The sequence below is a fragment of the Plectropomus leopardus genome, chromosome 24 (assembly GCF_026936395.1).
Source record: "Plectropomus leopardus strain MGB_pleo_1.0 chromosome 24, ASM2693639v1, whole genome shotgun sequence".
Classification (NCBI taxonomy): domain Eukaryota; kingdom Metazoa; phylum Chordata; class Actinopteri; order Perciformes; family Serranidae; genus Plectropomus; species Plectropomus leopardus.
Window position 1 is genome coordinate 13,054,519 of NC_142199.1, and position 15,854 is coordinate 13,070,372.

Here is a 15,854-nt window from a genome sequence, read left to right on the forward strand (position 1 = left end):
TATTTGGCCTTTTGCCGATTATCTGTATCGGTATTTTATTTTAATGACCGCCAATGAAATTAATTAATAAAGTGCAAAGAAAGTCTAGACATGGGAGGGACGTTAACTTTGTTAAAAATCAGGGAGCTACTTTTTATTTAAATTTTCACTTGACTTCAAAAAGTATATGATGTAGAAAGTTTTAGTTTTGATTAAACTTTTGCTTGCTTAAAGCATTTAAACAAAGTTTTGAATTGGAGTTTGTTTTATTCCAAATTCTAAATTTTGACAGAAATATTTTACATTTATATTGTAAATACATATCGGTTTCAAATACTGGTTATCGGTCTCATTAACCACTGATTATGGCTATGGTTATCGGTCTCATTAACCACTGATTATGGCTATGGTTATCGGTCTCATTAACCACTGATTATGGCTATGGTTATCGGTCTCATTAACCACTGATTATGGCTATGGTTATCGGTCTCATTAACCACTGATAATGGCTATGGCAAGTTACTGCCCATGCATCTGTCTGACCAGTTGTGAGCAGCTCTATTGAATTTTAGCGCACGGATTGGCACACACATCTGCCAATCATGACGTCACACCTCTTCTTTATAGCATTAAATAACAAATTTAAACAAGATTTATTAAAAAAGATTATTGTTGAAAAAAAAAAACATCAGGGTGCTTTTGGCCCATGTCCTATCCACTAACTGTGAGGGGGTGGGGTTTATGCCCTATAGCGCAGCCATCTATCAGGGGGTGAACGAGCTGTTTTGGCTTCACATTTGGGGGACTGTCATGTGGTCCAGCATTATGAACAGTCTATGGGGTGAAACAATAACAGAATTTTTCGGCTTACTGTCAAGGGTTGGGAAGTTAATGACTGTCAAGACTGTGTCTCTCTCATTCTACAAGTGTAGTTGCAGGTTACCAATAAGCTACACTGTTTTGCCTTAAAAGTGTTGTTTTATTTTTCTTCTGAGTAGGCGGAGTTGACGTAAAAAAAAAAAAAATTTAAAAACTTGCAATTTGTGAAAACCCTCCTGTTTATAGTTCAAAATGTTGGCTAAAATACTGATGAAATTCTTGTACTGACAAACACGTTTGTAAAGAAAACAGTCAATAAGACTGAAGTCATTTACATAATGTCGATAATTATCATGACAGGCCTGTTTTTGAGCCAAATCATGACTTGCTGCAAGACTTTCCCGTATTTGTAGCCTCAGCTTCCTGTGAATGAGCTTAAAGAAAAATTGCATTTGAAAATCACTGTGAGTGATATGCAGGCTTCGCATGTGATTCTGCAGCGTATTCTGAGCTTAACAGGAGTGTGATATGAACATTGATCACCAGTGAATATAATGAAATTGCATCATGAAAAGACAGCAGTGTCTGAGAAGTATCTGTGTGGCATATCGCTGCTGTCAGGCGCAAACCTCCTATATCCAAAATTGCTATTTTTCAGGAATTAGAAAAAAAATGTTTTTAAAATGATCCAATGGAGATAGCAGGTTTAGTTACAAACTTTTTAAATACATTTTATTGGTTGAGAAATGGTAAAAACCCACTGATAGAGGCAGAGGAGGAGGAACCAATAGAATTAATTTATGAAAAAAAATGAAAACATTGCAATGTGGAGATACGAGGTTTGCACCCGACAACAGCGATATGAACACATGTATTCATAAGCTATTTGTGTAAGTGTAACTAGAAACACACAGAGGTTGCATGTTCACTGTGGCATGCTGTTATGTTAATGATTGGACATCGGACTTCCATGATATTATAGAACATTTCACTGCACAGGAACAATACAGTATATAGCTGGGCCAAATGAAGTGTAAACAACCTATTTATGGTTCTGTAAGTGGCCAAAGCCTATTGTGTATGTTCCAGCTCCTGCAGTAAGCCTCAATGTGTGATAAATATTCCATCAACAGATTTTTCTTCAACGCTTTCCCTCCGCTGTCTTGCCCTCCTCAGCTCTGCACTAGTTTTTTTCTTCTTTTTTTTCTCACTCATTTCATTTGATGTCGGACGATGAGTTGGCTTCACACACATGCATGAGGGGAGATCTCATAGGGCCTCAGCGAAGCTCTAATTGAATTGTCTGAACAGCAAGAGATGCACATTTGAATTTGGAAAAAAAGAGCGCAGTGGAAGACTGGCACCGGAAGAGCGTTACATCTCTCGTGCCCATCACACTGAGTTCCATGCAACATTGATTACCTGGAAAAATGGATCAGTTAGTGAAGTCTGTTTGAAATAAAGAAGAAAGAGTGCACGAGGCTAATGCCTTCCCATATCTGCCCTCTGCAGTGTTATCATGCAGAATGCGATAACATCTGTTAATAGTCTGTTTCATTTTGCATTGTCTTCCGAGCCATCAGGGTCACAGAGGTGAATGCCTCGGGTGCCATGACCACCAGCAGACTTCTGAACAAGCAAATGCAGATAAGTAACGAAAAGGAAATGGACAGAGATATTCTTGGATGCCAGGTTTCGGAGACATTTTCTGAATGTTATCACTGTCTAAACAATACATATTTAATAGGCTTGCCAAATTAGATTTCTGTGCTTCATTATATTTCACCACATTGACTTCCATTGATAAACATGGGTAATTGGAGCGCAAAGAGAATCATATCTCCCAATTTTCTGCCTATTATCGGTTCAAGATGGTCATTTTTTAGTTTGCTGTGATGTCTGAAAGACTTTACAGTTGTGAGTTTTCTAAGGGCAAGAGTGACTTTATGTGCAACATTTCTAAAACTTCTAGCTGATCAAGTATGCCTTTTTTCCATGTCTCTACCCTGAGTATCTATAAAACTATTATTTATTACTGATAAACTAACGGTTCAATTCTGTAAAATATATTAAGATTAGGCTTGCCACTATATTCTGTGTTGCCGGTGTTACAAGCTGTACATGAACCAATAACTAATGTTATTGTTATTGGTGAAACATTTTTAATGTTTTAATTGGTTTATTAATTACATAATTTTGCTTTTTTAAAACAATATTAAGGCTGACAACAGACGCCAACATTACTATTATGAACTAAAAGTGTGAGTCAGATTTCACTTAGTCTGCGACGTAACAAATAGGGCTGTGACTAATAATTATTTTCATTCTTGATTAATTTCTTGAATAATTTATTGATCAAACAATTAGTTGTTTGGTCTAAAATATCAGACAGTTTTGAAAAGATAACGTCCTCAAATGTCTTGTTTTGTCCATAAGATTTAGACTTTACTGTCATAGAGGAGTAAAGAAACCAGGAAATATTACCATTTGAGAAGCTAAAATCATGGAGTTTTGACTTTTTTTTTCCTCAAAAAATTACTCTGATTGATTTGGTGTCAAAGCAAAGAGCAAAAGCACTTATTTGGCATTCTTTTGGATTTAAACCAAATGCTAATAGGGAACTAGCTATTTCCTGCAATATTTCCAAGTGATTCTCAGTTTAAAAAAATTCCAAAAATGACCATTGCTTCTTTTGTTGAAACATTTTTAATGAACAGTAGAGGTATATGCTGTTCTCGATGAAAAGCACATTGCATTTTCTGAGACTACTTCATAATAAAATTGTGTGAAACTTTTGCAAGTTTTGCAAGTGAAATACTTTGAAGCTGCAGCAGTAGGAAATATCTAGTAGTAACCTAACACGGTGCTCTAAGGATATTAGTAGGAGTAAGTAAGTAAAATGTATTCATACAGTGCTTTCCACTGACATAGATCACAATGTGATTTACAAGGGCATTATGCAACATACAAGAAAGAAAACAGAAGATAAATTGACTACCCTAGTCAAAGCACTTTGACTACATATTTGAACAGTATATTAAAAAAACACAATACACAACAAGAGTAAAGAAAATATAAAGAATATACACAACTAGAGCATATTGTCCAACATCTTGTAAAATGTCTGGTGTAATTGGTAACACCACTGTTGTCATGAGTTTATTAACCAGAGGGAAAATTCCCTCACCATGGCGTCTCTAATGAAGATTAGAGACATGATTCCCCTCCAAAATGCAAAATGGGTTATAGCTGACTAGCATTACGTTAAATAACTTTTACACCATTGGTTGTTTTATGAGCACAATCCCTAGTTTTCTAAAGGCCTTAGAATGAGTTACTTGTCATTATGAGAGATTTTTCAATAGTTGGTCTGCCTGTTGTTGTTGTTTTTGTTGTTGTTGTTGTGCTGCTGCGCAGGCCGACTCAGAGCCCTGGATCTCCCTGGAGGAGAGAACATGCAACTAATTATTGTGGTGTTTTCTGTCCAGTGTTGTGGTGATTCCCAGTAGAAATGAGTAAAATGGATGATTAAAGCATATAGTTGAACTTTTATGTAAGTCTGTAGTTAGACTGATAGTGATGACATATATTGTGATTTATTTATTTTAGTTAAGTAAGAGGGATGTGTTGTTATGTTGTTTCATATTTTGTTGTATTCTCTGTAATATTTCAGAGATTCCCAGGTTCCTAGAGTGAGAGTCTGCATCTGCTGTGACTGGAAAGTGTAGAGTGACCTTGGGGTATATGTCTGAATACATCAAAGATGTTGGATGCTGGTTTTAATCAATAATTTTCACTTTACCCAACAGCACAAAAAATGTATCGAAAGCGCTTTGAAATAGCCAAAAAAGGTCAAAGAGAAGCAGGAGCGAATTTACAGTTTAAGAGACGCCTTTAAATTCGGCTTTTGTCTTTGGAGCTGGGAGCTCCTTTGAGGGGTCCGGGTGTCTCCTTGGACACCGGCCGTGCTGTTTGTGGGGTTGGATTGACTTTCATCTGAACTAACTACAGTTATCTGATACATCTTTTAAAGTCGCTAGTCAGCCTGCAGCGAGTATTTAATATAATATATAGTGAGATACACCGGGACAATGGAGAGATTTACATTCTGTACAGTGCACTCCAATCCACATTGCCTGAAAATGTGCCCTACATCTCCTTTACTTTCATTTCGGAGGAAATATTTTTCAAATGTGTGTCAAAAGCGAGCTGAATGTCATTTATAGATGGATCATGAGTCATAGGTTTGAGTCTCTGACAAACACTGTTCTCCACAGGCTGAACTCGGCTTGCCTTGTCTTGTTAGAATGAAGCTTTCCAGATGCTAATCGGATTTGTTAACAAGAACAGCTGTGCCTTCCTGCCATCTTCCCATGTTTTATCTCTTTGAAGCATTCTGTTCGTGAATGGTTGGATATGTAGTTATCCTTGATCATGGAAAGATGTCGAAACTTCTCCACCAGTCTCCCGAGAGTGATCTAGCCTTTGATCTATTGTGATCTCCGTCCAATTAATGTAATGGATTTAGACGCAATGCCGAGGCTTGAATTCTCCTTATCAAGGCTTGTTTTCAGTTTGGAACATTTCAATAACACAGTCAGTTTAACAGTAATCAGACTGATGAACATAGGTGTGGTTAATCACTTCCTGTCCAGTCGAGTGCAAGCTAATTGGCTGAACAATAAAGACACGACCATCTATTTTTTGGTCTTTATTTAGAACAGCTTTTAATAAATGTTGCTTTGACATAGACTCTAAATGGACGGAGCTGTCTTCTGCCTTTGTGTGACTCACACTGAGTAAGTCTTTGTTCAGATGAGTGTGTGTATGAAGGGCAGAAAAATCAGTCAAATGAGAAAGTCATTTCTTTAAATGTACCATTATCCCAGTGTGAGTCACTGGAAAGAGATGCTGTCTTACTGTCATTGCTCACCCTGGGAAATGTATTTACTCATTGGTAGCACAGTGTCCGGGTAGATACAGGGGATGAAAATATGATGGATTATTAGCTGCTACACTTGGTTTAACTCGAATTCCTCAAGTTCACCCAGGGCGAAACATTGCTAAATAGCATAAAAGCCATAGAGGGGTAACTTTATGAAGATACATTAAGATGAGTATGAATTTTACAGAATTGAAGGAGAATCGTGAGCACGGTTTGCCTCTTCCTGTTATTCATTTTTCATGCATTTTTACTATATAAAGACGATTCTACACTAGACAAGTGTGACTTCCCCTCATGCATATGATGCACCCGTGAATGTAATTTTACGCTGCTGCACTTTGACACATCCAACAACCAAAGTTCATGTATTGTTACATATGAAACTTGTATGACATCTAGATCACTGGGACTGTATCATTTAACAAAGATGATTCATTAAAATTGTGTCAGATTTTGCATGACTGGTAAAACAATGAAACAATGTGCACTTAATGTTTTTTTTTTTTCCCTCCCCACCCCTTGTGCCCATGTTTCTATTCTATCTCCACAGATATCTCTGGCCGAAATGCTGCCCTGCATCATTTTCATCGGCTTGTTTCTCACCACAGCCCGATCCCAAGATATCCATCCCTCACAGGCATCATCCTCTATTAGTGAGTCTTGTGACTCGTTGTGCTCCTGTGAGGGGAAAGATGGTATCCTTCATCTTAACTGTGAGCAGAGAAACATCAGCAAAATCTCTCAAATCAAAGTCCCGTCAGGTGTGCCCTTTCACCTGAACCTTTACAAAAATGACTTGGTTGAGCTGCGCGCGGAGGAAATGGAAGGGCTTAAGAATGCCCTCTCGCTGCACATCGGGGGTAATAGCATACAAGAGCTGGAACCAGGGGTCTTTAGCACTCTCAGTTCGCTGAAAAAACTCCACATAAATAGCAATTTCCTCGTCACTCTGAAAGAGGACACTTTTCAAGGCCTGGTGAATTTGGAGTTCCTCCAAGCTGACACGAATTTCATTCGGGTCATCGAGCCCGGGGCCTTCAACAAACTGATCCGCCTCAAGGTCCTCATCCTCAATGATAATTCCATCGAATTTTTACCCAACAACATTTTTCGGTTCGTGCCCCTCACCCACCTGGACTTGCGTGGCAACAAGCTTCAAACGCTGCCCTATGTGGGGTTTTTGGAGCACATCGGACGGATAATGGAACTCCTCCTGGAGGACAATGTGTGGGTGTGCGACTGTGATATTTTACATTTAAAAATCTGGATGGAAAACATGAGGGCGCAGTCAGCAATTGGGGACGTGGTGTGCAGCACGCCACATCACCTTAAAGGGACCATTCTGGCTAAAGTCAAGCGGGACATTCTGTGCCCGTCCCACGCAGACATTAACCTGGAGGAGCCGTCAAAGTCACTGGATATGGTTGTGACTCCCTCATCCAAAGTGTCTCAGAGTCCCAAGTTGATTGATGCCAAAGATGACGCCAAGGTACCGACGCCATCTCACCTTCCCGGCAGTCCTTGTGTGGAGCACTGTTCTTGTCACAATCACCCTGTGGCTGGCTTTTTGATGCATTGTCAGGACAGAGGAATTCAAAAGGTATCAGATATCGGAATACTTCAACAAAACCCCACTAAACTGGTCATGACAGGAAATATGATCCAGAAACTCTTGAAGTATGATTTTGTCACATATGACAGTTTAGAACTCCTCAACCTGGCAAACAACAGAATTGATTACATAGATAATGAAACTTTTCTCAGCTTGAGCAGTTTGAAAAAGCTGTATTTGAACGGCAACCGCATCGAAAAACTGTTCTCCACAATGTTTGTGGGGCTCCACAACCTTGAATACCTGTATCTGGAATACAACCTTATCAAAGAGATTGCTCCAGGCACATTTAATCCCCTGCCAAACCTGAAGCTGTTGTCATTAAATAACAACCTGCTCAGCTCTCTTCCTGCGCAGATATTCCGCAATGTGCCCCTCACCAAATTAAACCTGAGGAAAAATCTACTTATGCACCTGCCAGTGAGCAACGTGCTTGATCAACTCGACTCGCTGGAGCAGATTTATTTAGAGGACAACCCCTGGGACTGCAGCTGTGACTTGCTCAGCCTCAAACAATGGGTGGAGAAACTCAGAAAGGACACAGTGGTGGGCTCCATTTTGTGTGTCACACCAAAGAAAGTGATGCAGGACGAACTGAGAAACCTTCGTCATGAGGTGCTATGTCCCGGGTTAGGCACCTACTACCCGATGTCCCCAGATGGAGAGGAGAGCGTGACTGCGACACTTGGGCCTGACAACGGTGGCAAAGGTTTGCTCAGCTCGCTCACAGACACTGTCCCACTCTCTGTCCTCATCTTAAGCCTCCTCATGTTTGTCCTCATGATTATATTCTGCTCAGCCGGATTGGTAGTGTTTGTGGTGCACCGGCGGCGGAGAAGGGCAAAGAAAAAAGCAGCCGAGGAGCAGCCGAGAGAAAACAACAGCAGCAGTCCCATTCACTTGCACTACAGCATGTATGGGCAGAAAACAACACACCACACTCTGACACAAAGAACAGGGTCCTCGACTCTGTACGAAGAGCGATCGCACAGTCCGATTGTTCAGATCTGCCGCAACCCCACCTACTGCTCCCAGCACAAGGAGCACGACACAGATTTGGATTACGGCCTCGATGACCCCAGCAACAAGCATCACGTCTGCCGGAGTATCATGGAGAAGGAGAACACCTCTCCGCTGACAGGAAACCCCAGCTCAAAGTTCCGTCCCATGACAGGAGAGTGCCCCGCGGAGTTCGTCACACTCGGAAACCCCAACTCCCTGTACAGGAACATTCTGGAGCGGGAGAAGGAGCTGCAGCAGCTCGGAATAACCGAGTACCTTCGGAAAAACATGCCCCAGCTTCAGCCTGCTGTGGACATGCAGGTCCCGGGGCACCAGGAGGAGTTAAAGCTAATGGAGACAATTATGTACTCAAGACCACGCAAGGTCATGCTTGAGCAAACTAAGAACGAGTACTTTGAACTTAAGGCTAACCTGCATACTGAGCCGGACTATTTAGAGGTTCTGGAGCATCAAACTGCATTTAACTGAGCTTACACAGAAAAATATATATACATTATGTTTTCAACCAAGTGCCTTGTCCTGTTTGCCCTTCTGTACTTTCCACAGTGTGAAATATATATCATGGGCACATTGCTTTAAGTTTAATTGTAGCACAGAATGTAACTGGTTTAGTTTTTGTTACCTTTTATCTGTTGACCGGTCGGGGTGGTAATCGCTAGTTTAATCACGATAGGATCTATCGATTCTTTTGACCACGATATGATGTGACATCACAAAGTCTATCACAATACGATTTTGATTTTAATTCAGGGGCCTGCAATCGATATGAGATAATATCATGTAATCATTCGTCAGTTACAGAAAAAGCTGCCACTTCTTTTTTAGCTTTTGGCCATAAAAGAAAAAGAAAAACATAATCAATAATTGTATCTGGTTAAGTGCAGTACAGTCAACTTAAAATTGACCCTACTAACAAGAACATTTACCTAAAGTATAAAATTCTGCTCAATAACAACTGTCAGGGTTTAAAGTTTTTTTTTTTTTGTTTGTTTGTTTTTTTTTGCCAGTCGCCACATAGTAAAATCTGACAAACTGATCTTTCCTCAAACAATTTCAGAAAATGATTGCCTTAAAAAAATAAAGTAAATATAACTATTAATCTTAATTTGCGTTTACTTTATATACAAATAAGTTTACTGTGTACTTTTGCTGTGATTACTTCATTTTGTGAAGTTGTTGCAACATAAAAATGACAAGTGAAATTACCTTCTTTCATAAGTGTTCGCAACTTCAGTAAAACAAGTTAATCTGACTTAACTTTATCACAACAAGGAGGATTTCTTCACTAATGAAGCTGGCAGATCTGTGAGTTCTATTTTCTTAACATGTTAAGACAATACAGATATGATTGATTAGTTTGCAACCAGCAGATTACAGATATATAGCACAGTAAACTTGGTTTACTTAAGTTGCTAAAACTTAGAGAAATCAATTTAATGAAACTTGTCAATTTAAAGTTGCAACAAAGGTCACAAAATTAAATAAATATAACTAAACTTTAAGTAATCTTAACCATTAGATATAAATGTAAATTAAGGTTAATAGTTATATTTACTTTTATTTTTCAAGGCAATGGGGTTCCTAGATTTTTTTTTTTATGTAAAAGCAATTTGTCAGATTTTACAGAGCATTATTAGCTTAAAGGTTTTTTATTTCTTAATTTTCTGACTCTTTTTTCCCTTTCCTGCTTGATCATGAAAGTCTTAGTGCATGCCAGTTATACAAAAAAGAAATCATCCAATTAAATTAGGATTTGAGCAACTAGCTAGCCACACCAGTCATATAAAACCTCACTCACTTTTCTGTGGGTTGTACTAGCTTCTCATCTCTGTCCACAGAGATGAGAAGTTGTGTGTTTGGATATCAGTGGACAAAACCTTTGTTTTTTAATTCCAAAAGAACGGCAGAGCTTTAATTCCACCTCGTCCTCCTGATCTAATGGCGAGGGAGCGTGGACTTGGCTGTAGCTCTGTATTGTGCTAAACACAACATTTTTTTAGCAATCCAGTCAAATGCAAAGAAATTGATTCAAATCAGACTTGGTAATATGTCATAGTGTGGGAGATAAAGATGCTCTAACTTCTGTTCCACAAGGACCTGAAGCACTTTCACATTGCATAAATTAGCTTAGCAGCAAGTGGACTTTTCCTCTCCTCAGATTTTAACAAACCACATGTATTATTTATCCTTTTTTTATTTACTCACCGTTGGTTTAAGTCCCGAGGGAACAGCAGAGTTGACTTGCTGCCTGCATGCCCATTCTTTTCACCAAACATTTTTGAAACAGAGCAGCTAGTGTCGCTGTCGCGAGAGCAAGCAGTTAGTGAATTGGAATGCTGCTGTCCCATCTTGTCTCCGAAATCCAAAATGTTTACAGTCTGTTGATGTGTTCCCGAGAGCAGAGAGGATATCCTCATCCTCTTTTTCTTGGCTGCTTGCCATTACCTGCCTGGTGCTGATTGATGGTGACACAGATGTGCCGTGTGCATTTCAAAATAAAGGCAAATCTTAAAGATTATATTGATTGATGGATTTTCACTTCAGATATCGGATCGTTGATCACTGAATCAATACATCGCTACGCCCCTATTGACAGCCATGTGATGTAGCTGGTGAAAGGTGTAGTCATTTTGGCCAAATGTAGAGTAAAGAAGTGTGTCGAGCAGGCCTGGGTTGAAACCCACTTTGAAATCAATCAGCTTTTGATGATTGATTAAAATTTCCATGGCCCACTGCCACCAAATGAATTGATCCGCACAGCTCACACACACACACACACACACACCCTCCATCTGACATCCTGCGAGGATCAAGCAGATGCTTGGAAAGGAGTGAGTGAATTTCAATCACCACTTGACCCAGAATTGCTGTTTAATCAGTGTATCCTGACTCTGGGTCTGACCTGATTACAACCTCTGTCAACATAAGCCAGCTGGGAAGCTGTAACCAGAATGCTTATTGTGCCGTAGAGTAAGCAAAATGCCAACTGTATGTCGGGAAAAACAGTTATAGGAGCATGGTGCCACTGTCTTTGGATCGATCCAATACGCTGCACAGTTGCAGTCATAGGTCCTTTATTTATTTTTATACACATTTACAGAAAGGATGTTTCATTTTCTCTCACTTAAAGTACAGTATATTATACACAACTGTAACCTTGTACAAATGCATTGCACTAATCAAATGCCATAAGATGGTGCATGACAATCAACAGAGTCCTGCTGATTTTTTTTCTGTTGTTGTTTTTATTTCTGCCAGAAAAAATGAGCCACAAATGTGTATGAACCTTCGGAGTGTGTTGGTGTGTGCGAGTGTATGTGAGTTTTTCATGTCACTATTTTATGTCCGATAATACTCAGCATTTAGAAACACCGTACTTCCTCGGTTGGCTGATTTGGAACTGTTTTGAACTGATGAGAGGCGGGGCTTATTATTATTATTAGCACACGGATGGTTACTGACGAGCAACATTACCCAAAAAAAAGCTCCAGTTTTCCACGCAGACAACCTGCCGACTGACTTCAACTTTTCTCAACTCATAATTGAAATCTATGAACTGCTGGCGACACATTTGCAATGTGGACTTTGTCAGAATTTCCACTCCACACTCCATTCATGGAAACTTTGAAACGGTTCATGTAAGCACACACTCTGTAGCTTTTCTACTTAGATTTAATTATTTATTCTGTATATTTTGTATATACTTATGTTCCATTATATCTTTGGTTTTTGTGTGCCTTCAGTGCTGTACAGAATATAAACAGAAGTTGTAACTGATAAACAGGAAATAAAGAGTTGCAATATTACATTAACTCGGAGCTGAATTAATGGTTGGCCAAATCTGCATCCCATAATGGTGCATTTTATAGATACTGTACAAAAATGTGGAAGTAGCCTTTTTGAAGTGTGCAGTAATGGACACAGCAGCCACCCAAAATAATGCCATTCTCTCTCTTAATGTGTTATTAGTCCCTTCACAGTGCATATGTATATGTGCATGCATGTACTTGTGTAAACACCATTTGGTTGTTTTCCCGCTGCGTGAATAATTTAACCCCCCACAATGGCTCAAACCTAGTCCTTAATCACACAACAATGGCTGCAGGGTTTTTCACCAGCCTTCGCTTTTTCTGCATGACTTTCACTTCCTCCCCCTCTCTTGGGGGAAACAGTGGACCCTCTCTAATTCCTCCATTTTCTATCATAATTGATGTATCTGAAGCTCCTCCGCAAGAACACACAGTTTGAAAATGCTCGCACACGCAGCTCTTGAATACAGATACCTCCACCAACATGAATAAATAAATGTTTAGACATTTGTATGCAGACACGCATCATTTAAGGTATGCAAAGGCACACAGGCAAACAGACACACACACACATACACGGCAGGGAGGAAAAATCATTCTCCGCAGCTTGATCCTGTGAGACTCATCTAAAGGTGAGACATTAGCAAAGTGCATAACTGTGTTCAGAGAGAATCCTTCCTTGAGGGGCCGACTTCAAATAAATGGAATCACTTCTGAACTAAAGCTCGCCAAGGCGCCCATCTCGCAACAGAGCTACATTGTTGAATGCATTTAATAAGATGAGTAAACAAACACAACTCAAAGACGAGGTAATGAAGCACAGGGAGGATCTTGTTCTTCAAATGTACTTTTCTATTAACTGTTAACACTTCATATTTACTTGAAGAGTCAGGGCGACACAGCCTGTTAGATATGTGTCATAAAACTTTTCTGTGTATTTTTAGATAGAAGATAATGTTATTTAATATGTACATGGGTATTTTTACATTCATGGTCCAGTGTGTAGGGTTTAGGGGCATACATTGGCTTAAATGGAGTATAATAAGTATGATTTCTTTCATGCATGATCACCTGAAATTAAAAATCCCATTTTACCCAAGAATGAGTTGTTTAAGGGGGCAGGTACTTACTACTCTATGGAGATAGTCATATTGCACCACTGTGTTTCTACAGTAGCCCCGAATGGACAAACTAAACACTGGCTTTAGAAAGGGCCAGCCCCTCTGCAACAAACAGCATTGGAAAAACTGATTTTTGACATTAGAGTGCTTTATTCAGTATTTTTAGCAGTTTAAATCACCAGGTCTGTTTGTTTTGGAGAGGAGGCAATCTCTGTGGATAATTTGGCTCCCACTAAAAATGTACTGAAAGTCCGGATCTTAATTTATTTGTGAAAAAAAACTTAAGTAAGTGCTGGGCTAGAGGCCCGTCTGCTAGGTGACAAACAGCATGGAAAAAAACCCACTGGTTTATAAGGTGACACTGCTTTATTCTGTGTTTTTACTGGTTTAAATCAGCCAGTCTGTTTGTTTTGGAGAGGAAGAGAACTCTACGGTTCTCTACTAATTCAGCACCTGGTAAAAACCTCATCAGAGAAAAAAAAGTTGAGCACAGATAAGCAGGTGCTGGGTTAGCAGCCCATCTGTTACTTGCCAAACAGCATTGGAGAAACACTAATTTGTAACGTGCAACTGCTTTATTCAGTGTTTTTACCGATTTTAATCACTTTGTTTTGGAGAGGAAGAGATCTCTGCGGATCTCTTCCTCTCCCAGTAGAACCCTCCCGAACATCTGTATCCAAAGTTATCTGAGAAAATAAATGTGAGCACATTTTGGCAGGTGCTGAGCTAGCAGCCCTTCTGCAGTGTGCCAAACATCATCAGAAAAACACTGATTTTAGAAGTGACGCTGCTTTATTCAGCGGTTTTTGCCAGTTTTGGTCACCTGGTTCGTTTGCTTTAGAGAGGAAGAGACCTCCACAGATAATTCGGCTCCCAGTACAAATCTCCAGAAAGACTGGAACTTATCAGAGAAACATGAAACATCTTCATTCATTGTTTTTACTGGCTAAAATCACCTTGTCCATTCGTTTGGAGAGGAAGAGACCTCTGTTGATAATTCAGCTGCTGTTAGAACGCTTCCTGAATATCTTTATCTTTAAAAAAAAAAAAGGGAAAAAAAGAGGCTACGTGTTATCAGGCACTTGGCTAGTATCGTCTGTGACAAGCCAGACAGCATCTGAGAAACACTGATTTGTAACATGATTCAGTGTTTTTATGGGTAGTAATCACCTGGTAAGTTTGTTTTGGAAAGAAAGAGACCTCTGCAGATAATTTGGCTTCAAAACAATAAACAACAAACAAACAATAAACACTAAAGGAATCTTAACCAGAAATGCATGTCTGGCAGATGTAAGTAGTTTCAGGTGGTTGCAATCTGCATTTCTCACCACTAGATACTACAAATCCTACACACTGCTCCTTTAAAGACACAACATTTAGGAGCCCAAGAATTAAGTTGAAGTAGAAATGCATTATTTCATTATTATTCACTTTTGTCTTCATTTGAGACACTTTTGTTACCACAGTAAAGCATAGTACACGCAGTGTCATCCTCGGACCCTTACTTGTGAGCATGATGAGGTTTTGCTGCATAAATCTGCACATTAATGATGAAAAACGGCGGAGCATTAGAGCTAAGTACCTCTTGTTTGCTATAAGCTATGGAAACCAAGCTCTAATGACGAGGGATGCTCGTGTTGCTGCAACACTGATGTTCTTGCTGTTATGTAAGGCAATTAAGCATGAACAATGGTGTTAATTCTAGGACTCATAATAAGCCAAAGTGTAAAGGTAAAATACACTGTTTATGCGCAAACAAACACACAAAGCACACTGGGTGAAGTCACAGCCAAACAAGCTCACAAACCTGAACTCAAACAAAACCCCACTAACCAACTGTGACTATTTACAATTCATTTTGAGCACTGCCTATGTTTGTTTTACGCCACAGCCAGATAAGAATCATGTCTTGTGACTGAAATGTAATTACACAAACTCAACTGTGAGGTCTTGTTTTACACATGAGCACTCCAAAACAGCACACAGATAATGCCTCTGATACCCCAAATTACAGCATGTTATTGTGATAATAGCATTTGTGTTGCCTCCATTAATACAGTGTCCACTGTCTCATTTGTACTGCAGATGATGTATTAGCTTTGTTAGCCGAATGCTTTCAATGAGCAGTCTGAAAAATCCATATCATCCCACCGTTATTATTTTATGAAATGGTCTGTTAAAAATCGGCTGCATTGCACCCCCAACCACAAGTCATTAATATTCATATCTGGAAGCACAACAGAACATCTCTTCTTGGCAACATTATCGATCCCCCCCTCATTTGCGTCCGAGAGTTTCTCCAGGTTCTTTGAACCAAGCTGCAGTCAATTAATGCCCCGCACATTACATTATTCAAGCTGCACCTCTTCCTTGCTTTTAATTCCTCCTGACATTTAATGAACAGAGATGCAGAACAATGGCGCGGTTGGATATGATTGCCGGAGGACAAAAAGGGTTCAGTATGTGCAAGAGGTGAAAAGATGAAGGTCTAAAGTTGAAATTTGCTTTTGTTCCTCAGGGGTCGAAACAAGTGGTCGGAATTTGAA

General features: G+C 39.5%; 1 protein-coding gene across 3 annotated transcripts in view; it reads left to right on the forward strand.

Moving 5' to 3' along the window:
• slitrk6 (SLIT and NTRK-like family, member 6) overlaps nucleotides 1–12,190 on the forward strand; it is a 160,625-nt gene extending 148,435 nt beyond the window's left edge. For all 3 annotated transcript variants that reach the window (XM_042512838.2, XM_042512839.2, XM_042512837.2), the window contains one exon: nucleotides 6,294–12,190. In XM_042512838.2, coding sequence (XP_042368772.1) covers nucleotides 6,309–8,846 — 2,538 coding nt within the window. In that variant the 5' untranslated portion in view covers nucleotides 6,294–6,308 and the 3' untranslated portion in view covers nucleotides 8,847–12,190. The remainder of the gene's footprint in view (nucleotides 1–6,293) is intronic.
• The last annotated feature ends 3,664 nt before the right edge of the window (nucleotides 12,191–15,854 follow it).